This window comes from Panicum hallii, chromosome 2 (assembly GCF_002211085.1).
Source record: "Panicum hallii strain FIL2 chromosome 2, PHallii_v3.1, whole genome shotgun sequence".
In the NCBI taxonomy this organism is placed as follows: Eukaryota; Viridiplantae; Streptophyta; class Magnoliopsida; order Poales; family Poaceae; genus Panicum; species Panicum hallii.
The window spans coordinates 6,175,266-6,197,864 of record NC_038043.1 but is presented as its reverse complement, the minus strand read 5'-3'; the positions used below and the strand labels follow the sequence as shown (position 1 = coordinate 6,197,864).

General features: G+C 49.5%; 4 protein-coding genes across 6 annotated transcripts; 1 reads left to right on the top strand and 3 right to left on the bottom strand.

The window, feature by feature from the left end:
- Positions 1 to 1,411: 1,411 nt before the first annotated feature.
- On the bottom strand, positions 1,412 to 3,548 carry LOC112880322 (protein LURP-one-related 15-like). Its single transcript, XM_025944873.1, has 3 exons — positions 3,135 to 3,548; positions 1,899 to 2,126; positions 1,412 to 1,777 (listed from the first exon to the last, which is right to left on the bottom strand). Exons 1-3 carry the CDS (start codon positions 3,393 to 3,395, stop codon positions 1,637 to 1,639), a joined length of 630 nt encoding a protein of 209 aa, XP_025800658.1. The 5' UTR covers positions 3,396 to 3,548; the 3' UTR covers positions 1,412 to 1,636.
- Positions 3,549 to 3,604: 56 nt separating this feature from the next.
- On the bottom strand, positions 3,605 to 5,046 carry LOC112880324 (protein LURP-one-related 15-like). Its single transcript, XM_025944878.1, has 3 exons — positions 4,795 to 5,046; positions 4,068 to 4,295; positions 3,605 to 3,967 (listed from the first exon to the last, which is right to left on the bottom strand). Exons 1-3 carry the CDS (start codon positions 5,044 to 5,046, stop codon positions 3,827 to 3,829), a joined length of 621 nt encoding a protein of 206 aa, XP_025800663.1. The 3' UTR covers positions 3,605 to 3,826.
- Positions 5,047 to 5,121: 75 nt separating this feature from the next.
- Positions 5,122 to 18,656, bottom strand: LOC112880323 (putative disease resistance RPP13-like protein 3). Of its 3 annotated transcripts, none has more exons than XM_025944875.1 (2): positions 18,374 to 18,656; positions 5,122 to 5,334 (listed from the first exon to the last, which is right to left on the bottom strand). In XM_025944875.1, exons 1-2 carry the CDS (start codon positions 18,637 to 18,639, stop codon positions 5,172 to 5,174), a joined length of 429 nt encoding a protein of 142 aa, XP_025800660.1. In that variant the 5' UTR covers positions 18,640 to 18,656; the 3' UTR covers positions 5,122 to 5,171. The 3 variants fall into 3 exon arrangements, with proteins under 3 accessions (XP_025800660.1, XP_025800662.1, XP_025800661.1); XM_025944877.1 differs by lacking the exon at positions 5,122 to 5,334 and adding an exon at positions 5,345 to 6,372; XM_025944876.1 differs by lacking the exon at positions 5,122 to 5,334 and adding an exon at positions 8,392 to 8,590.
- LOC112880321 (amino acid transporter ANT1) lies at positions 7,870 to 10,936 on the top strand. Its single transcript, XM_025944872.1, has 3 exons — positions 7,870 to 8,380; positions 9,205 to 9,849; positions 10,230 to 10,936. The coding sequence occupies exons 1-3, from the start codon at positions 8,138 to 8,140 to the stop codon at positions 10,614 to 10,616; spliced, it is 1,275 nt and encodes a 424-aa protein (XP_025800657.1). The 5' UTR covers positions 7,870 to 8,137; the 3' UTR covers positions 10,617 to 10,936.
- Positions 18,657 to 22,599: the final 3,943 nt, after the last annotated feature.

Sequence of the window (22,599 nt, the reverse complement as noted above, 5' to 3'; positions counted from 1 at the left end):
CTGGGGTTTTAGCGAAGTGCCAAGAAAAATTGTATTAAATGATGATTGTCTTTTACAAAACCCTAACTGCTATTATTTATAGCCTGATACTAAAACTTTTGACTTAACACGACTCTAACAAACTTGAGCGAAAAAATAACTTAAACCACTGTATCTACAAGATATTTTAGAAGGAAACTAGACTTTCGTAAGATCTTCTGCTGACGTCATCTACTAGTCCGATTCAAATTTCCTCTAACAGCTTCTTGACCGAATCTGCATCATCTTTGACCAATGTCACGTCTCCTTTGACGGCAGCTTCTAATGATTTTTCTAGATCACCCGTACTTTGAACAAAACAACCATCGGTCTTCCTGAAAGCCTCCATCGGCTCTAGGCTCTAGTTGTGCTCCGCAAAATTATACTTGCAAAATTTTAACGTTAACAGAATTCAAATTTTATATATAATAAAAAATTATGAGAAGGTTGCTTCGTAAAATCATTCTTTTAAATTTCACATCTGCATGCATGTAGTGTGGCATCATAAGTTTTGTCTTTGTTGGATGTATGCATACTTTTTTCTCATCCGTAGGCATGTGATCCTACAGGCTGGAGAGACAGAGTAGGACGGCAGCACATGATAGTAGGCCGGTGAGAGATTCTCAGTCGCGTGCTTAACAGGTCCGAGAGAGGTTTTGGGCCGCACGCTTTAGACGATAAAGTCCGATTTTGTCACTGATGCGATATCTAGTCGCTCCCTGCGGGCAGGCGCACAGCACTGGAGTGGATGAAACAAAGCCCATGCGAGGATCTGCCTTTCCTGCCTAGCTGGGCCGGCAGGCAATGCTCCCTGGGCCGAATTCTCGCTCAGAGCAGCCAGTCCAGAAAATGGTAAGCCGGCAGGAAACCACGACAGAGAAGACCCAAATTTACCACCGAATTTAATAGAATTATGGTCTGGGAAGAGCGCAGTTAGATGGGGAAGAATTTGGGGAACAGGAAATCGAAGGGAAAAAATCAGTGTATGTGGTAGAGATTCCATGGCTCCTTTGTGTTTCTTTGCCCCTGTGCAGCCAAGTGGGCCTAAAGCCAACTCATATGTCCAGCCCAGAGGCCGAAACAGCTTACGGCATAACCAATATAAATATTTATTTCAGAGTTTCTCTTCCCCCAAAAAAATGCTTTTAGTTGGATATGGATATGGATAGCATAAAAGGCCATTGAATTGGATGGATATGTCTCAAAGGGTGGCTCCCTTGTACACATATGGGCTGGGTTTTTTTTTCTCTTAAAGTTCCAGCCTCATTCATTCTTGAATGGACTGGTCCGGCCATTTCAAGGGCCGATGCCGGCCGCGGCCCAAACAAGTCAGTGCACTCCGTAGTCCGGGCGAAGAAACAGAAAGAGGTAACCGAATAGCCCTCAAATCCAATTGAAAAAAAAACAAATCCAATTGGAAAAAAAACAAATAGTATAGTACACATAATCGAACGTTGGCATGATAATACAGTATGAAATAAAATAAATCATCAAAGTTCTATAGTTGTTGTTCCTGCTAGCATAATTTCACAAGCAAAACCCTGTACCGGAAAAAGGCAGTTTACACGAGCAACGTGCGTCCAACTTGATGGAAGCTTTGTTGGGGCTGGCCTGCTCATCAGTCGGATCGTTCCCTGTGAATCTCATCCAGGATCACCACGAGAGCCGCGACGAACACGTAGTCGACGTGCGGGAACACGGTGACGCCGAACGTGTCCTTCCCCAGCAGCACATTCGAGATGGTGAACTTCCGGTTCATCTGCAGCATCGATCGCCAAACGGCAAGCACGTCATCAGCTAGACATTTGCCAGATCGACTCCAAAACATGACCAGAACACAGAACCAAATTCTTCTTCTTTTTTTGTTGGTACTCACGCACCTGGGCGATCATGGTGTTGGAGCTGCCGAGGTAGAAGGCGCAGGACCTCTCGAAGTAGCTGCCCTTGATCTTGAAGTCGCAGGCCTGCTCCGCGGTGTTCGAGGCCAGGAAGACGTCCAGCTCCGTCTTCAGCTGGATGATTGAGGATTTCTTCGCGGTGAAGAGCAGGTCGCTCGCGTTCGTGCTGTCCCCTCTGAACACTTCCCATCTGTTGTGCATGCTAAATACCTGATGATGCACAAGGGTGAGAAGATGCTGGAATGGTATGATTAGTCTACTTACAGGGCACCTTTTTTAAAAAAATTACTGCAATGTTAGCCTCTTAGGAGGATCTGATTTGAAAAGAAAAACGCATGCACATTGGGTGCGTTTGTAACAGAATGAAGTCTTGCAGAGCTCTCTACAAGACCCCGGTTGTGACAGTACAAGCTAATACAGACGGTTAGAATACGTCGCTGGTACAACAAAGTTCAGAGATTGAGATCTTTTTATCACAACACGTATTTTGAGTAGTCTATAACTTTCATCTTCCCACCGCTGCTATATGACGCTAAACTTTGTGATATCATACTCAGTCTGAATTCTGAAGGAGTATGTAGTATTCCAAACTTCTCAATAACGTCGCAAAGCCCGGTTGCGGAAGCATCCCAAAGCCTGAAGTCCAAATCGTAAAATTTGTTTTGAATCAGAAAGGTTGTGACAGAGATTGCACAGGGAACTAAATTATTGCAATCGTTACCCAATAACCTCTGGTCAACTTCAGCCACGTAGACGATGCAGACGCGCTTCCATGCCAGGAACTTGACGCTCAGATTATAGTAAAACTGATTCTGTTATAAAAAATTGCAGTTCCCCTGAATTTGACTCCCTCATTCATTCCAGACTGAAACCTCACAGTTTATACTTCTATACTGATCAAGCAGTGGAATATACTATTTCTTTATCAGGATTTGAAGCACAAATTCATTGCTCAAATCGATCACATCCTGCTCCTATCTTTCCTCTCCAAATGGACCCTCGAGTCAAAGTGAGAAACTTTGAAGAACGAATAAGGGGAAAATACAGAGAATAGATCAAGAGTGATGTTTCTTTTCTTTTTTTTGTTCCAGGTTCTTGGACCTTTGATTATTTATAGGAGTCAACACGATCGATCCCCTGAACTCAGATCAAGCCAATCGAAAGAAAGAGACAAAGAAATGGATGGCGGATCCGCGTTTATTTATTAATATTTATTACCTTCTCCTGCATCGAGAGGACGGGCTGCCCGGCGGCGTCGAGCAGCACGCGGCGGTGGCGGACGCTGAAGACGGCGCCCCTGACCCGCAGCACGACGGCGCCGTTGGCGTCGGTGACGGTGAAGTCGCCGTCGGAGAGGCTGATGGCCTTCTTGGTCACCGTCAGCGGCACCACGTACGGCGCGCAGAACTGCGGGGACACCACCGCCACCGGCGCCGCCGCCGGAGGAGGAGGAGGGGGGGCTCCGTAGGGCGCCGCCATCGGATCGGGATCGCCGGTCCTCTCCTGCTGCGGCGGCTTGCTTGGTGGATTCGATCGGCGCCGGTGGGGCGGTGAGCAGCTAGCTTCCGCGTGCCGTTGTACTCTAGTTGACTTGGCGGAGTCCGGGCGCGCGGTTTATCTTGCCAACGCCGCCGACAAAAGGTGGTGGAGGTAGCAAAGGAAGCGAGGCGTCTGTGGGCCCACCGAACTGATGCCAGAATACCAGATATTTTTGGATTTAGCATTACAATTTGTACTGAAATGGTACATCTTTGTTTTCTAAAAAGAAAAAAACAATTTTGTATGGAGATGGTAAAACGGTAACAGTATTTTTGACGAAAATAAGGACATTGCATGACACCCCACGATAAGCACACTTCCATTGTTAACACAGTTGAACGATGGAAGCTTGTGATCGGCATTGTCGACCATCAGTCGAATCGCTCCTTGTGAATCTCATCCAGGATCACAACAAGAGCCGCGATGAACACGTAGTCGACGTGGGGGAACACGGTGACAACGAAGGTGTCCTTCCCGAGCACCACGTTTGAGGCCGTGTACTTGCGGTTGATCTGCATCGCCGTCCAAACGCCAAAGACATTCACTGAAGATTTGTAAAGTACAAAAGAAGATTCGAAATAAATCAACCGAGCAAAGTTTTGCACTTATTACTTGAGCGATCATGGTGTCGGAGTTGCCGAGGTACAAGCCGCATGATCTCTCGAAGTAGCTGCCCTTGATCTTGAAGTCGCAGGCTTGCTGCGCGGCGTTCCCGGCCAGGAAGACATCCACATCTGTCTTCAGCTGGAACACTGAAGCTTTCTTCACAGTGAAGAGCAGGTCGCTTGTGCCCGTGCTGTCCCCTCTGAACACCTCCCATCTGTTGTGCATGCTAAATACCTGACGTAATAAAATGCACCGTTGCTTATTAGGTATTTGGCATACCCACTCTGCTTACTGAAGAATATACTGGCAGTTTTTGTTATGTTTATTGGAATTTAAGAAATATGTAAAATGGGCAGAAGCAGTAGAATTTGTGTGTTTTCAATATGTCGACAACACAGCTTATTTGACCTTGCTTTTTGTATTGCTAATTCGAATAACCATTTGTAATAGTACTGCAACCTGTTATAGTGTTATGTGATGCTGCCATTATCTTTGGTCAAAAGTTTCAGGCTAGATAGAGTAGTTAGTTAGATATATCTGCTCTATACTATATTCTTCACAAGGACACCCTGAATCAGTACTGCCTCGAAAAGTCTATAACGGTAAGCTGTTTTGAGAATAAAATAAGCCTGACAGATGATCATAGACTAGAAGATCAAGTCAACGACCGATCCTACTGAACACGGTCCGGTCGAGCCGTGTACGTGTTTACTTTATGAGTTTGTCATACCACCTTCTCCCGCATGGCGACGAGGGGCTGGCCGGCGGCGTCGCGGAGGACGCGGCGATCGTGGATGCTGAAGACGGCGCCCTTCACCCGGAGCATCTCGGCGCCGTTGGCGTCGGTGGCGACGAAGTCCCCGCCGGAGAGGCTGATGGCCTTCTTGACCACCGTCAGCGGCACCGCGTGCGGCGCGCAGAACTGCGGGGACACCACCGCCACCGGCGCCTGGGGCGGAGCTCCGTCGCAGGGCGCTGCCGCCATTGGGGATCGCGGTCGCTGGTAGCTCGACCTCCTCGGCGGTGGATTCGATCTCGCTGTCGTGTCCTAGCAGTAGAAGTGGCAGCTCTTCAGCTGGCCATTGTGGTTGGGGTCTGGACGATCTCAATTTATAAACAGGAGCAGGCGCGCGCGCGCGGCATAGAAGAAATTTCGCGTGGCCAGCGGTATAAAAAGGATCCATGTTCTGTGCCTGCTGGAGCCCTGGACCAACCAAAACACGTTTCCTCTAAAACAGATCCGTGTTTCTTATCCTCACGCGTAAGCACATGCCTGTGCAATCAACCGTAAATCAGATTATATAAATAATCTATGAGGCAAACAAACAAATCTTTAATATATATATATATTGTAAATTTTGGATTTTTTTTTATTTCACAGGATGACGGCAAGCAAGCAGCCTAGCACTCATTTGGATTTGGTGCCACCACGTACATGGGCCTGTGTTGATGCGTTTTCTTTTTCCATTTGGGCCATCGTACGTAAGCGCACGAATGGAGGGCCCGCGCAAGTAAATTGGGCTTGGGTTGTATCAAAAAAAGATCTGTTTTGAACTCGGTTTATAGGGCTAGCTCCCCATTTTTTCAGTCCTCACGAACATCTTCAAGTATTTCTGACGCTCTTTTCCTTGACACGCGTGCATACACAAACGGGCACCAAAGTTCACCATGATTATAGCTACAGATTGTTTCGTATGTTGCGGTTCAAACACGGAGCATCGGCGTCGAGCTCAACTGGGCCTGCTTCTTCTTCCCTAGGCTCAAGCAGGTATATATAAGCCCAAGCCCAAGCCCAAGTAGATGTGCAAATTTTCTTTTCGAGGTTTAGTGGTAGGCTAAAGGTTGTATTATATTTATCCTAAGTTAAATTTGATCAAATTTAATCAAACCTATAGAGAATTTCTCCATCAAGTTGTGATTGCGTGGAGCCTCATGATAATCCCACAGCATGGCAAGGGATGAAAGTCTCTATTGGAATATCTAGAAAGTGGAAAAACGGCAATGCTTTTGGCCGTCTGCTAGTCCCCTTGGATTGAACCATGGACCCAGCTCAAGTGTCCCGTCCCATCCCGTCCTGACCCCTGATTGCCGTGCCACTGGTGCGTGCCGCTAGCTCGAACGACGGATGGTGCCGGAGTTCCACTCGCCACGCGTCGCTTCTCCGTCACAACGGTCATGTTCATTCTCCCCGTCGCCATCACCATTGATGGTTGGTGCGCGCTCGCTGCAAGGGAGCCTTCGCCATCTACAAGTACCTACACCCGGCAGAGGCCATAGGCGTGTGGACGACGTGGTGATGAAGTGTCACACCCTAAAATATGTAAATATTTTTAAATATATTCATACATCTTTAGAATTTTTCAAGAATATTCTAAAATTTTCTGGTAATTATTCTCTTATCCGTAGAGTTAAATCCATTTATTAAAAAGCTCTAATTTTTTTTTCACGAGCTCTAAATATTTTATTAGGACTCCGTGTCCCAAACTATCTTCTGGAAAAATTTTCCAGAATTTTTGGATCCTTAGGATATATTTTCATGGTTTAAAATTTCTGACTTAAAATCTTAGCGAATTGTCATAAGTTAGGAAATCTTTGTAAAGGTCTCGTAGTGAATTCCTTACCACTCACCTCGGAAATATTTAATAGGCTAGTTACCTCAGGCAAATCGGAAGACACAAATTATAAGTAAAATGTACAACCTCTGCAGAGTGAAAACTGATATATATATAAGCCGTGCTCATGGTTAAGAGCGGCTTGAATCCTCACATGATTAATAAATTTGAAGATGAAATAAATCGTAGACCATTAATAAATTTGAAGAGCGGTTATATTTCTGGTATACCTGTTCTGTTTCTTTTAATGTAGGTTGGTATCAACTTATATCCTTAGTAACCAGAAGCATTAAATCTAATTATAAAACTAATTGCAAAACTCCTCGACTAATTCGCGAGACGAATCTAACGAAATGAGGTATACTAATCCATAATTAATGGATGGTTACTGTAGCAAATCATAGATTAATTAGGCTCATTAAATTCATCTCGCGAATTAGCATCCATATGTGAAAAAAATTATAAATAGAGTTTATTTAATACTTCTAAATGGTAAAATTTTTTTATGATAAACTAAACTTTAGTCTTTCGGAACTAAAAGGCCTGCAGGCTGTGCCGTCTGCGCTGCCAATTTCGATGGTATACTTTTCGATAACTTCCCTCGTTGGATAACTTTTGAGCAAAGCATTTACAAAAAGAAAAAATTTTATGTTGTCAGAAGTTCTTATGTACAACTTCTAAGAACAAGTTTTCATGATTACTTTAACACAGATTTTACCAGGATTTTGTCTTAAGAATCTTTGGGGAGATGTTTTTGTTTAGTTTTTGAAAACTTTTTAGAACACGTATAGTTCTGTCACAGCTCAACTTCTCGCAGAAAACAAATTAAAAAGATAGTACAAATCATTCATTTAAGTTTTGTACATAACTTGTTTAATATAACACGATCGACCAACTTTTTACAAAACTTTTTGAATAAGATTCAAACATATAGTCGTCAAAGACGACCTATTATTATTCAAATAAGTTATTAAGAAACTCAAACTTTGTTTAAAAACAGGGGTACGTCATAGAATCAATATGGATAGATGATATACATCTGTTTTTTGGAGTATCACTTGAGTTTATCTTGGAACCACAAGAATTCATGTATGGTTGGATCCTCCCCCGAATTTAATGAACGTTTGGGCCTTGTGGTTTGTCTTAGTAGGTACGATGAAGACGAGTGGAAAACGAGTAGAAGAAGAGAGAACCTGAAAGAAAAAGGAAAAGAGCTGGCGAATCTGGAGCACTGACCAATCCAGACAACACCCGCACCGCCACGGCGGCGGCTGCTCGTTTCTTTCCCGGCGCCAGCTTCCCCTTCTTTGCCCGGTTGCCCCCACCAACTCCGTCCTTCCCTCCCTCGTGCGCCCAAGGCTGGCACGAATCAAGAATCCGATTTCGCTACGTGAAGCTCACTGCTCACTGCTCGCCTCGCGGCCCTCCCTCCTGTGCCCGAGTGTTCGCCCGGCCGCGCCGGGGATGGCGGCGGCGAAGGCCGCGGACGGCTCGGCTTCGGCGGCGCCGCTGCTGCTGGCGCAGGAGGACGGAAGCCCGAGACGCGGCGGGGCGACGCCGGCGCAGACGCTGGGGAACGTGGTGGTCTCCATCGTGGGCACCGGCGTGCTCGGCCTCCCCTACGCGTTCCGGGCAGCCGGGTGGCTCGCGGGCTCCGTCGGCGTCGCCGCCGCCGGCTCCGCCACGCTCTACTGCATGCTCCTACTCGTCAGCACCCCTTCCCATCTCTCCCTCCTCTCCTCACCCTGCTTTCTGCTCAAGAGTACAGTACAGTACAGTGCAGAGTCCTCTTTCCCGTGAACTCCGCAATTGTCTGCAGTTCGTTCGTCTTCTTGCAGATCCGAATCGTTCGTAAAAATAAAATTTGGCTAAGGTCGAGACAGCACTGCTGTTGCTACTCTGTCCAGATTCCCGATGCTGAGAAGAGAAAAAAAAACAAAATCGGCTCAGTGTTTTCGCTTGAACTCTCAATGCTGCAGTAGAAATTTCAGGCTCTGAAATATAAGTGTTTGCTGTAGCAATACAAATGTCAGACTCTGGTTTACGGGTGGTAGGTACAGTAACAGTACTTGTGTACCAGCAAATTGGCAATTTGTGATTGCCTATGATTTTTGAAGAAACTGAACGCAGAGGACCTTCCATTAGTAGTAGCCCAAAAGAAAGAAGAATCTACTGGAAGTCAACAGATTACTAAGACTTTGCCGAGTATTAGCCCAAAAAAAAAACAAATTGGTTTTGCAATTGACCAGCTATTGGATTCATTTTAAATTTGACTGCCAAAATCCAACGGTTTTCTGACAGAAAAGAAAATTGCTTTCGACAAAGCCAAAAATAATAGTTCTTTTTACTTTCATCTGTTTAGATTTTAATTGTACTTCACTTGAGAATTTTGTTGGTGCTACTCCACATTTGACAGTATAATTATGACTGTGGCTTACCTAAATCAAAGAAGATTTCTTTCTGAATCGAACAACTTTGGACTCATTAATTGCTTTCTGTTTAATTTACTTGGTGTCATTTCCAATTTGAAGGTGGACTGCAGGGATAAACTCGAAGAGGACGAACCTGAAGAGTGCTGTCAGGGTCACTATACATATGGGGATTTGGGTGAAAGGTGCTTTGGGGCTATAGGTCGGTGCTTGACAGAAATCCTCATCCTTGTTTCGCAGGCGGGTGGTTCTGTAGCCTACCTAATATTCATTGGCCAAAATCTTCATTCCATATTCAGCCAGTTGATGTCCCCAGCTGGCTTCATCTTTGCCATCCTCCTGCCTGTGCAGATTGCACTCTCCTTCATCCATTCACTGCCTTCTCTTTCTCCATTCAGTATATTTGCAGATGTGTGCAATGTCCTTGCCATGGCAATTGTGATCAAAGAGGATCTTCAACTTTTTGATCATCCCTTTGCAAACAGAAGTGCTTTTAATGGACTTTGGGCAGTGCCATTCACTTTTGGGGTTGCAGTCTTCTGTTTTGAAGGATTCAGCATGACCCTTGCACTGGAAGCTTCAATGGCGGAGCGCAGAAAGTTTCGCTGGGTACTTTCTCAAGCAGTTGCTGCCATTATAACCGTGTATGTGTGTTTTGGAGTGTGTGGGTACTTGGCCTATGGTGACGCCACCAAAGACATCATAACACTTAATCTTCCAAACAATTGGTCGTCAGTTGCAGTTAAGGTTAGTGCAGTTTTCATTAGTTTGCTTCTTCAGTTCTTGTTGCTTACTTAGGCATGCAGTTTGATTTGAAAATGCAAGATAATTATTTGATATTTTAATATATATATATATATATAAGATCTGATCTTGTAAGTCATCAATTATGCACATGATCTCCTTTTGACAAAATGTGAAACGAATCACTGTCACACTGGACACAGACAAGGATGAATACGCGTAGTAATTTGGACTGTCTTGAAATTTCATGACCGATTGGCTTTGCATTGAAGTAGCATTCATATTCGCCATCGACGAGAGTAATCTTTTCACACGGGACTTAGATGAAAATTGATATTTTTGAATCACATTTTTTTCCTTAACAATCTGAAATCAATTGGCAGGTTGGCCTATGCATTGCGCTGGCGTTCACGTTCCCAGTTATGATGCACCCGATCCATGAGATTGTCGAGACAAGATTCAGATCAAGTGGATGCTTTCAGAAGCTCTCCCACAATGGCGCTGAGTGGCTAGGCCTGCCCTCAAGCCGCATCCTCGTGGTGGCCATCCTGACTGTGGTGGCATCCTTCATCCCTGCTTTTGGGTCGTTCATCTCATTCGTCGGAAGTACGATGTGCGCGCTTCTCTCCTTCGTGCTGCCTGCTCTCTTCCATCTCAGCATTGTAGGCTCGTCAATGTCCTTATGGAGGCGGGTGCTGGACTATGTCATTCTTCTCTTTGGTCTGGCTTTTGCCGGATACGGTCTTGTTTCTGCTCTGTCCTCACATTAGACAATAGCCCAAATGGCCAAGATGTGCATATCAGGATTTGAACCCTAGACACTAAGGAAGTCATCAGCCTGACAGCGCAACTGACAAATCTGGATCTTGGCTATGATATTCATAGCATTTTATATAATATACAGATGATGCTGGGATCAAGGCTATGATGGGTTGTATTGTAGCTTAGATGTATCTTATGCTTTTTCTGCACGTGGCCCCCTTCAGTTAATCTCCATATGTTTAACTGGCAAGTGCACATGGGCTGTAAATGGTTTATAAACAAGAGTATATTTGGATTGATTTCAACTTGATTTGCTACAGTTCTGGTATTTTTGACCGGGTTTGTTGTGACATCTCTGTAACTTAAGTCGATCCTAGAGACAGAGGTTTTCCTAAGTTTCGTTGATTCCTCTAAAAAAAGATAATAAATATATGCAAAACATAGCAATACTGAGGAATATTTGATCATATCTGTACCTCTTATATCTTGAACATTAAAAATCCAAATATAATCTCTTGGTCAAATTCATAGTTCTCAAAATTGAGAATCAGTCATGAATGCTTCACAAACCTGGCTATCAAGTTCTACTCTTTTATGTCACCGGAAAATCCTCCTCCTATACTCACATTTTCGATCCAGTTTTTGAAATAATTTAATGACTTCCATTTTATCTCAGGAAACAAGCTAAACTCTTGAAATTCACGTGAAATAAATATACCCAAACTTCTTCCTTCCTCGACCACCGCCCGCTCTGCTCATCTCCCGGCACCCGCGCCGCCGCGGCCCTACCTCGCGCGCCCCCGCCTCGCCCTGCCGCCGCGTCCCCGTACTGCGCCCCGCGCCACGCCGCGACCCTGCCCCCGCGGTGCGACGCCGCGCTGCGCCGCGACCCCACTCCCGCGCCAGGACGTCGCGCGCTGCGCCACCGTCACCCTACCGCGACATTGCCGAACAAATCGTTTATTCGCCCGGAACAATTGGTTCTTCACGCGGAACAACTTGTTGACAACATCTCAGGCGTTACCGTGTACCATTTCAAATTTGTGCAAGTACATTACTCAAAAATTCTAACAAAAATATATGAATGGATAGTTCATGTCACATTCTACCATCATGCAAAAATTAAGATGCAACGGAAACTTGTACAAGATGCAACAAAAAAGTAATCATGTGTCAACAGTGCAAGTTGCAATGGTTCATCTAAGACCCATAACCCGCTACTATTCATAGGCTGATTTATTTTTTTTCTCATTGCACAAGTTTCAATTGCATCATAATTTATGCATGATGATAGATGCTTGCATGCTCTATCCATTTATATTTTTGTTGGAATTTTAAATACACATATAAAGGTGGTATCGTGTTTGATAATACACATATAAACCCTAACACCAGAGATATTTCCACAATTTGTTTCTTCGTCCGGAACAATTTTTTCCTCCTTGAGGAACAATTTTAGGAAGAAAGAAGAAGAAGAACAACTAACCGAACTATGCTATTTTTGCTCCTTGGGCCGCTGCTGGGCTGGATGCCCCAACGGCTTGCTAGCGCCCAAGTGCCATATAGGTCTTTACAATTCGTCCCATGTTTTTTTCAGAAAGTGTATCTCTCAACGTCATGAGCGTGGGGCTCCTATATGGCTTGTGGAAGCCAGATAGGAGTGGTGGCTTTGAGGTCCACCACCGGCTCACCACGGCTCCTTCTTCATCTGGCCCCGCCTCTTCGTCCGTCGCGCCGTCTGCCCATCGCCCGCCTCCGCCCCCTCGACCTCGCCCTTCCTAACAAGGTGGGTGTTCCCGCCCCCGCTGCCGGCCACCGCCCACCGAGAATCCAGTCCCACTCGGCCGGTGGCGCTTCTGCACCGCCTCACCCTCCGCCGACCGAACCGTCGCCGCCACCCATCCTCCGCCGCCCCGGGCCCCCTCCTATTCTATGGCTGGAGGCCATTACCCCACCCCGATAACCCCAAAGCATAACTGCCGCTGCCTCCACCACCTCCCCCGGTCGGCGGCGACCTCACCGTCAGCCGCTCACCTCACCTCCCACCCCTCCACGCGCCGGCGAGTGAGCTGCGGCGGTGCGGGTGAGGCGAGGGAGATGGATGGAATCTGGAGAAGGTAGAAACCATATAGCTCCCGGAAGCTATAGGTTTGGCGACGAGCGCGCGATGCGCAGTGCATGGCCCGGCCTGCTATTCTACGTGGGCCTGGCCCATTAACTATTGTTCGTCAAGTCCAACAGGACATCATCACAGATGCCAATGGCCCACCATAGTTTGCGTGGGCTGGGCAAAACATCGCCGCCACAACGATGCTCCTGCGCAACCTGCCCAAGCCTACGGACCCTCAACAGCAGGAGATCCACCGCCCGCCCACCAACATCATCAAGTACACCGGGGAGACGAACCCTATTGTATGGTTGGAAGATTTTCGGCTCGCCTGCCGAGCCAGAGGGGTGGATGATGACTACTTCCTTATCCAGTACCTCCCCATCTGTGTCGGGGAGCACGTTCGAGTGTGGCTCGAATTCCTGCTGCCCAACAGCATCCGTAGCTAGGCGGAGCTCAAACGGGTCTTCGTTGAGAATTTCCAAGGGACGTATGTGTGCCCTGGAAACTCCTAGGACCTCAAGAGCTACAAACAGGAGCTGAGTCCCTGCGGGACTACATCCGCCAGTTCTCCAAGCAATGCAATTCTCTCCTTGACATCATCGACGCAGACGTCGTCAGCGTGTTCCTCTCTGGGACCACCTGCAAGCCCCTCGTTCACATGCTCGGCTGTCGAAAGCCGTGCACCACCCGTGAGCTCCTGGATATCGCCACGAACCATGCCTCTAGTGAGGAGGCAGTCGGGGCGGTCTTCACCGACGGTCGGGCTAAGGGCAAGGCCAAGCGGGAGGACCAGGATGAGGGCCCCTCCGCAAGGCAGGAGAAAAGGAAGAAGGACGGCCGATGACGCCTCAACGCACCAACGGACAGGTCGAAAGAGCGAACGGTATGGTCCTCCAGGGACTCAACTCTCACATCTTCGACCAGCTCAAAAAGTCCAGCGCTGGGTTGAGGAACTCCCAGCCGTCCTTTGGAGCTTGAGGACAACTCCCAATCGGTCCATAGGATTCACCCTGTTCTTTCTAATATACGGGGCGGAAGCTGTGCTACCCTCCGACTTAGACTATGGCGCCCCAAGGGGCAAGGCCTTTGACCCTGATCGAGCCGCGGAGGCTCAGCAGGATGCGGTTGACTTGTTGGAGGAGGCCCGGGAGACGGCCTTGGTTCGCTCAGCAAGCTACCAGCAGACCCTTCACAGGTACCAAGAGAGGAAGATCCGGGGAAGAACCCTCGAAGTCAGCAACTTGATGCTGAGGAGAACGCAATTGACCAAGGATAAGCACAAGCTTACTCCACCCTAGGAAGGACCGTACAAAATCACGAAGGTGGTTTGGCCAGGAACCTACTGACTGAAGGACAGTGACGGCAACATTCTCACCAACACTTGGAACATTGAGCAATTACGTCGCTTCTTCCCCTAAATTCAATCCTTTCATGCGCTTTTGTTCAAAAGATGACTCCTATAGCACTCCGGCCTGAGCACTCTCGGCCCGGGTCGCTCGGGGGCCACGTGGGGGTACACCGCCATGTGCACCGTTACCCCCTCTCTCCTTTTAAAACTCACGCACAAAAAGGCAACCTCTTTTCACCCGAATGGGGCAACCCATTTCCCAGCGCTACCTAAGTGATTTCTGTCGGGCCACCTAACCTACCGAGCCCTCATCACAACCTACGGCGAACTAGCAGCTGACGCCACTCGGGCTAGCCCCCAGCTACACGCTGCAGCCTACGGCTAACGAGCAGGTTCGAAAGGAAAAGTGCGAAAGCAGAAATCACTCTAGGAAACAAAGGAATACGGACGGGACCACCTTCCCAACAACAATAAAACGAAAGCGATTACAAGCACTTAAAGTTGTTCAGTTAGGGGCCCGTCAAGACCCCCGCACAAATTGTTCTAGAAAGGAAAGCTAACTACATGACAAATGCTTTTTATTGCGGCAACCCGTTTGCGTTGGCTGACGATGTGGATGGGAGGGGCCGTGCTGCAGGTTCAACAGGAGGAGCCTCCTAGCTAGGGACCAACATAGTTGCGGCGGCGCTCAACCCAGCTTCTGTTGCTTGGACGCCGCTGCTGCCCAGGGCTGTTTCCCTCTCCACGCGGCGAGCTGCCTTCACCCACTCAGCGGTGGTGGCCTCCACAATCGCCGTCGCGACCGGCACCCAGCTCTATCCAAGATCACGGAGCTGGTTGGCGGCACAAGGGGACCCACCATGATTGCGGCATGGATGCGAAAAATGGGGCAACCCTCCAACTTCCCAGGTAAGCCTCAACGGGCCACATCCCTAGTCAATAATCGCATTAATTTGCTCAATTCTTGAAACACATTAAAACTACCGAAACAAAGATGGCGTGGCCGTAAAAAAGCGTGCTAACGGGTCCCGACTTGGGAATCCGACCGACCGAGGTTTGAAGGCCGGTCTGGGGAGGACTCGAGGCTGCCTCGCGTCAAATAGAGCTAGGGGAGAAAATGCAGATGAGCCCCCAGTGGCCTTTGCCCGACCTGCTCAGGCAGCGACTCGGGTCATCTCAACCTTCTCATCCGATCCGGACCTCGAGCCATGCCCACAAAATCTCCATCGAGGAGAGGCCAGCGGGCCACCTGAGTCGGTCGGACGACTCTGGCATCTGTCGGGAGGCGGGTCATGGAGCAGTGGAATGCCACCTGTAGGCTATGCCGACCCTGTCACGAATGACGGACCCGGATTCCACTCAGATGTCTGAAATTTTGCCCGGGCACACTCGTTAGGAGCTCACTGAGCCCGTCACTCGAGCCATCGAGGCAAGTGACCCGGCTCAACTCCTCCAGTCGCGGAGACCGTGGACGAGGTCACCTCCATGCATACATGCACACGATGCCGTCGACACGACCACCCTCCTTTATGGCCGGAGTGCGGCAAGTCGGGGAGCCGCATTCCCACTCGAGAAGGACGACAAAATTCCAGCCCCCGACCAGACTCACGGACGGGCGCGATAAATACAATACACCCCGAGATAAATGAGCTTTATTCTTGGCGACTAAATATTGCAAAGTACAGTCGGCCCATGGCCGTTACAAAGTACGAAAACCCGTTACCACCACCAGGGTGGTAACACTGGTAACCTTTGGAGGGCTGCTGCAAGCGTGGGAAGACTGGGAGGAACAACTTCCTTACAAGTCTCCTTCTTGCATCCCCTCCCCCAAGGACACCTTGGTAGGAGGCGAAGGCAAGTAGTCCATCTGCTGCCGACTGAACGCCCACGCCGCCTCGGGCAGGCCTCGTGATTCTTCACCAAGAGCACACAGCTGGAGCCACTACGGCTCCTTGATTACGCAGACAAATAAGGGCAACCCCGATTGACTCACGGTCACAAGGGGGAGCCTCTCCTACACGGTGTCTCTCTACGGCTAAGACAGAGTGATGCGACCTCTCACTATGAGCAAAAGCACGGCGCAGTAAGAATAGCGCCTTCGCGATTAAACAAATTGCAAAGCCGCTTGGGGCCCTCTGATGGGTCCAGGGACCCGGGGTCCCCAGCGGGCTCACTTCTCGTTGACCAGCCCACTCCCTCCACAGGGTCACAGTCCCCTTTGCTGTGGCAGCAGCAGCCGCTATTCTACCTGCTCGTCCTCGCAAAGGAACGGGACGTAATGTTATCATGATATGTCCGGCACGCCCCCGTCACGACGGAGTGACCGAGCGTGGCGCCAGTGACGGGACGTGACAGTCGTACCATACCTATCAACGTCCCCACGACCTCCAACCGACGGAGCATGATGCGCAGGGACAAGACAAGACACTTGCCCCACGATGCAGGACTTGGACGGTGGTCATCGGAAGACTCCGACTAACGGGATGGGCAGACCCGACTGACGAAGCTGGCGACTCCGACCAGCGGAGTCGGGAGTTCTCTCTTTCTATCCTTACACTCTTAGTTCCCCTGTAAATAAGATCCCCTTGGACTGTAAAAGGGAGGGCCCTCCGTCTAGGATACCAGGGACGATAGACTCTCAAATCTCACAACTTCTGCTCGAAAGCTAGTAACTCCCCAACTCTTACGAGCACCTGGGCTCAAGCAATACATCCGACTAACCCCGATTGGACGTAGGGCATGATTGCCTGAACCATTATAAATCTTGAGTCATTGTGTGTTAGACCATATCCGATCACGACGCGTGATATGCACACACTTCAAGTAGGTTTAGCTGCCGGCCATTTCTGAAACCGACAAATAAGGTCTCTTGTGGTGGAACCTGCACACTCGGGTTCATCAAATCCTAGACTTGGCATGGGCGCTCACATTTACGGCTAATTATCCTTCCAGTGAGAGGCGACATCTCCATCGATATTGAGGTGTCTGTGATGACTTCTTGAACCAGCCGACCTAGTGTTTCGATGTCGTTCATAGGGGTAGAATGTGCACCTTCATAGGGGTAGAATGTGCATGTGTGCGTTCATAGGGATGAATGTGTACATGGAGCCTGCTAATTATGCCTGTGTGCTGATCTATCATAATTAGCAGGCTCTATGTACGTTTTTTATTTGTTTTTCACAGGTGGATGTATGAGCTACAAATATTGTTTGCAATTCTCCACTCCAAAGCCCCAGTACACAAGTGACAAAAATCAACTATAAGCCTGCTGCAGGCTAATTGAAGGTCAACTGAATATCGGAGCCTCAAAGATCAAATTACGTGTTTCATTTCCAATCCCTAACCTCCTGATCAGCCGATCGACCTTCTTTGCCACAGTAGCAAGCATCATCTTCGTATATTCATCTCCAAATACGTTACCAGATACGATTCCTTTTAATTTTTTTGACATTGTCTATGGTAGGATTCATTTGGCATGGCTTTGCCCGGCTCTATCTCCACCTTTCAATGCACACTTTAGAGCTACTGAAGCATGAAGCGGTTCCTTTCTCTCCCCCATAAATAAACTAGTTTTTTTGACAACTAGAGCAAGTAGCTGAACTATGAGAAGCCATTCCCAAACACGCTTGTAGACCCATAATTTTGTTGGTCATGCTATTAGAATCGTACATACTCTAGTACTCTAAAATTATCCTTATGAGGTCTTTTATACTCAGCGTCTTAGCTTGGCCCCCTCTATGGTCAAATCCTGATGAGATTAAGTGAGGAGCTAGAGAAGGATACGTGGCTCACGTTAACCAGGACAGTTTGAGGCAGGCGACCGCACCGTCTCACTTTCCATTTTCATGTCCCGACCACACCGCGCACGCCTTGTGATCCGGCGCACCACGCTGAACTTCGGTGAGCTTTGCACAGGCGAATACCTCCCCCCACCACCACCTCCGACGCTCTATGCTTGCAACCAGTGGCGGAGCCACTGAACACCCCGGCCGCCATCATAATTTACCAAGTATAATTGGTTAGAATATAATACATAATAGTAGGTTGTAGATTTTAAACCTAACTCCGCAACGAGCTCGCTGCCTGCCCCCCCCCCCCCCCCCCACCCAACAAACCACCAGCTCTTCTTAACCTAAGATTTTTCTACTTTTAGCAACTGTTTGAAAAACCGAAGACGTTTGCTACTAGAAAGGAAGAACGTTTCTTTAATTATATGGCCTGTTAACTAAAGATCATGGTCTAGTTAAAATAAACAAGTAGCTAGAAGGGTCTTGTGCGCATGAAAGAAAGATATATAAGATACATACCTCGAGAGGTCCACCCTGAAGAAGTATTGGTCGATAGAATCCTGTGCGTCAAACACGGCATCTCGGATTTGCTGCACCCATGCTCGTGTGAACTCGTCGGACATTGCACGACGGCGAAGGTCCGCATCCCAGAGGAAGGCCTGAATGAGGATGAGCTTGTCACGGAGGCTCTGAATGTCCTCGCTTACAGCCGCCAACTTCCTACCCTCGCTCACCACCAGCTGCTGGATCCTCCCCAGCAGCGGCCCAATGACGGCCTCCGCCATCTATCTTCTCTTGTCTCGTTACGGCCGGTTCTACCACCAGCGGCGTTACCTACCTATATGAAGCTAGCTAGTGGCATCTGCTTTGTGTCTCTGTCGAGGGAGGAACTGATCCCTTCGTGGCCCATGCCCCATTGCATGCAGGGCATTTGCTTTTAAAAAAAGGCTAGCTGCAGGGGTAGGTCTGTCGAGCGAGGACCTGGTTCCTTTTTTAGTTGCACACGCAACGAGAAACATGAGGAAGGCGGCACGCTGGTACCGTGTGCATGCTTTTCCTCAATGTACACGCAGACGAATGCATATAACTGCAGTACAAATTGCACGGTGGTTTAGTACCCATAAAACTACACGTAATAGATACTACCACGGCTAAGTTCCACGAATGCATGTCAAAACTGCAGTACAAATTGCATGGTGGTTTAGTACCCATGAAACTACACATAATAGATACTACCACGGCTAAGTTCCACGAATGCATATCAGAACGGTGCGGAAGGATCTTTAGATTGAAGGAACCTCGTTCTGCGCCACTTGTGGTTCTTGTAGCGGCAGAGCATTTACTGTTGAAGATCTCCTCCACGCGCCTCTTATAGGAGTGGATCTTCTCCTATTGTGCGACGGTAAGCAGACCGTACCATCGAGCGAGGTCATGTGCTGGAAGTGGCGATTTCATAGGAGCTGCAGTGCTGGGGTTGGATGCATGGCTCGCTAGGGTGGGCGGAGGCCATGGGGATGGCGGGCCTACAGGGAGGGAGGAAGCATAAGGAGGGCGCCAGGGCGGCGCAGTTCAAGAGGCGCCACTAAGGGTAGCGGTGCAATTGTGGGAGATATCACAGGGGCGGGGGATATAGGAGACATCACGAGTGGGAGGTGAGAGATGCGATTGAAATTTTTGCTTGCGCGCGTAGATGAAGGGAGACACTCCTGGTGGTTAGAGGCCAACAAGAAAGCCTTTAATTTCCTATTGGTTTTCTACTCGTTGATAGGACTAAGTCATAGGCTCCGAACAATTTACAGGTTCCTGAGGTTCATTTCAAAGCCGTAGGGAGTAGATAGACTCATGATGGTTTGACAACAACCGATAGTATTTGTATCTCTCTGATCTATAACATTAGCAATATATGAGCCACCGACCATGGTAGATTTCTCAAAAGCTGCATATATCTCCTTGGGTATACAAATACATCAAGTCTCAAGAGAAACCAGCTACAAGCCGTGTGAAATGCACATTCATATTCAACAATCGAGGTCTTAACCACAAGTAACTGAGTAACAATCTCAAACTATTTCTCATTGTGAACTCGAGACTTAACATGCATGCAGGGCTCCGTGTAGGTGCATGCCGGAAACAATGGAGGCCCATCTGGCAGCTGGATCGGAGTGGGTGCCCCATGGATCGCTGGGTCTGCCTTGCAGTGGCTCAAAGTAGTTGGCAAAACAGCACAGGAATCACGGCAGCGACGACCTGGCCGTTCGCGTGATTGGGGGACGGTAGCCGTTTCGTTTTTTTCCTTTTATAAATTTCTTTATCTGATTACCTCCTAAAAATAAAATTAATCAGAGTACCATAGCAGCCAGCTCCCTCATGTTTAATTTCCTTTTTAGGTACTCTGGAGTGGTCACCATGTTGGGAGCTACTCTAGAGGAGCGGCGCCATGGCGGAGCCTAGCAACGCGATGTGCGATGCGTTCAGTGGATGAGCCAAAGGTCACAAAGTTTTGATAGAAACCCTGAAAACAGCAAACTTGGCATTCCGCTATTCGGGCTGATCAGATGAGGCGGTGGATTGATCATGGCCTCATGGGCGAGGCAACAAATGCAGTATGAGCTAATCTTGATGTGGTTAATTATATTGCTCAATGCGGTATGAGCTAAATGAACAGCAACAAATGATGCTAGAATGCACATGCAAATATACAAGAGCACAAAATTTTGATAGAAATCCTGAAAACAGCAAACTCGGCATTCCAGCGTCGTCTTTTGATAAAACTGAAATGCATGCTATCTTCGAGGAACGGATTCCTGATATCGAGCCCTCAGTCCGGCGGATCCGCGGATCGGATGCCCTCACCAGCACGCGCGTGCACAATAAGTTCTGTGCGATCGATCTGCCGCCTCCTCGTGTCGTCGTCGTCCTTCGTTCCAAGCTCCCCCCACCGATCGAAACCTCGCCGACGTGCTCGGGAATGTCGACCCCTGGCGCGTGGTGCGCGATGGCGGCCTCCGACGGCAAGCCCAACTGGTCGCAGCTTCCCCCGGAGCTCCTGGACCGGATCGCCCGGAAGACCCGCGACGACGTGACCGCCGGCGTCACCCTGTTCCGCTCGGTCTGCCGGGCGTGGCGCGCCGCCGCCCGCGCCGCGCCGCGGCTCCTGCTCCCGGCCCCGCCGCGCGCCGGCTCCGACTACACGCTCGTGTTCCCACTGGCGCGCGGGTGGTCGGCCGTCGTCGACGTCCGTGACACGTCCTGCCGCCTCTCCCACCTCGCCACAGGCGCCACGGCCCCCCTGCCCAACCTCACCGCCGTCCGCGCCACGCCCACGTCCCGCGTCGTCATCACCGGCTACGAGCACTTCGACGCGCCCGCCGCCACCCCGGAGGCGGCCGCCGCGCGCGTGCCGCGGCGCCGGCGGATCAGTTTCCTGCTGAAGCTCAGGTTCCGGCTCCGCACGGCGGCGGCCGTCGCCGGCAACCGGTGGCCTCGCGCTCGCCGGCGGCGATCATCACGCTGGCAGGTTCGCATGGACCCCGCGTGGGTGAGGAGCCTCCGCCTCCGCCGTTCCGTTCCGAAGCCGAGTCCGTGCGCGGAGAACAAGATCCAGGTCCAGTCGCAGCAGTACACCTACTTCTACATCGACACCCACCTCCAGTTCTCCGGCAGCATCCGCTTCGGCTTCCACGCCGCGCCGGCGGGGGGCGCCGACGGCACGCTGATCCTGATGTACCACCCGCTGCACGGGCAGACGGGGCTGGTGTTCTGCCGGCCGGGCGACGCCGCCTGGACGAAGCTGGACAACACCGTCGTCGAGGACGACGAGGACGCCTACAACGGCGCGTCCCTGTTCAGCTTCGCCGACTTCGCCTACCTCGGCGGCAGGATCTTCGCGCTGGACATCAACGGCGGCACGGCCGTGTTCGACGCCGCGACGCTGGACGTGCTCGACGTCGTGGACGTGCCGCCGGGGACGACCAACTTCGCCACCAAGATGTGGGGCTGCTGCCACCCCCAGGGCGACATGAACCAGCGGGACTACCTCCACCTCGTGGCGCTGCCGAGCAGGCTGCTCTGCGTGAGGGTCCGCGTGAGGTCGAGATCCTCCGAGCCGGTGAGCTTCGACGTCTTCGAGCTGGCGCAGGACCGCCACGACGGCCTCGCGTGGCGCAAGGTGGTCGTCGGTCTCGACGGCATCATCGGCGGCGGCGACTACGACCTGTTCCTCGACGGCCACCACGCCACCTTCCACAGAGGCGGCGGCGGCGGCAGGATTTACTACGTGCACGACCTGTTGATCGGAGCTTGTACAGCGGCGGCGTACTGCTACAGCATGAAGGACGAGACTCTGGAGTGCGTCTACAGGCCACCAGCGAAGAGAGACGGCGAATACTCAACTAATCCCAGTTGGTTCGTCCCATAGATTATGGCATAACACTTCAGGCAGGGTAGTACCTAGTATTTTTATTATGTTGGTTTCTGAAAAAAAAGATTTTTTTTGGATATGTCCACTTGAATTTCGATTAAGCATTTGTTTAGGTCTTGTGTGAACTCTCTTTTTATTTCAAGAAGACAAGGAGAAGAAAATCCTGCTGCTGGTCTCCTTTTGAAACAAATGTTCCTGGCTGAAGGACGATTTTTAATTTTGGGAAAGAATTTTAGTAGAAAAATTGTTTAAATGTGTAGTAAACAGTTGACCCCTTTCCCCACCGTACTCCCTGTCCGAGCGTGCCTCCTCAAGTGCACTCCAG

Bases quoted from the DNA above. Each gene is read 5' to 3' on its own strand.
- LOC112880322 (XM_025944873.1), bottom strand. From the start codon at position 3,395: ATGGCGGCGCCCTACGGAGCCCCCCCTCCTCCTCCTCCGGCGGCGGCG. The intron at 2,127-3,134 runs GTAATAAATATT...GTGCATCATCAG, and splicing joins TCCTCTCGATGCAGGAGAAG to GTATTTAGCATGCACAACAG. The intron at 1,778-1,898 runs GTGCGTGAGTAC...TCGATGCTGCAG, and splicing joins CCAACACCATGATCGCCCAG to ATGAACCGGAAGTTCACCAT.
- LOC112880324 (XM_025944878.1), bottom strand. From the start codon at position 5,046: ATGGCGGCAGCGCCCTGCGACGGAGCTCCGCCCCAGGCGCCGGTGGCG. The intron at 4,296-4,794 runs GTGGTATGACAA...TTATTACGTCAG, and splicing joins TCGTCGCCATGCGGGAGAAG to GTATTTAGCATGCACAACAG. The intron at 3,968-4,067 runs GTAATAAGTGCA...ACGGCGATGCAG, and splicing joins CCGACACCATGATCGCTCAA to ATCAACCGCAAGTACACGGC.
- LOC112880321 (XM_025944872.1), top strand. From the start codon at position 8,138: ATGGCGGCGGCGAAGGCCGCGGACGGCTCGGCTTCGGCGGCGCCGCTG. The intron at 8,381-9,204 runs GTCAGCACCCCT...TCCAATTTGAAG, and splicing joins TCTACTGCATGCTCCTACTC to GTGGACTGCAGGGATAAACT. The intron at 9,850-10,229 runs GTTAGTGCAGTT...ATCAATTGGCAG, and splicing joins GGTCGTCAGTTGCAGTTAAG to GTTGGCCTATGCATTGCGCT.
- LOC112880323 (XM_025944875.1), bottom strand. From the start codon at position 18,639: ATGGCGGAGGCCGTCATTGGGCCGCTGCTGGGGAGGATCCAGCAGCTG. The intron at 5,335-18,373 runs GTATGTATCTTA...TTGATTGCACAG, and splicing joins TTCAGGGTGGACCTCTCGAG to GCATGTGCTTACGCGTGAGG.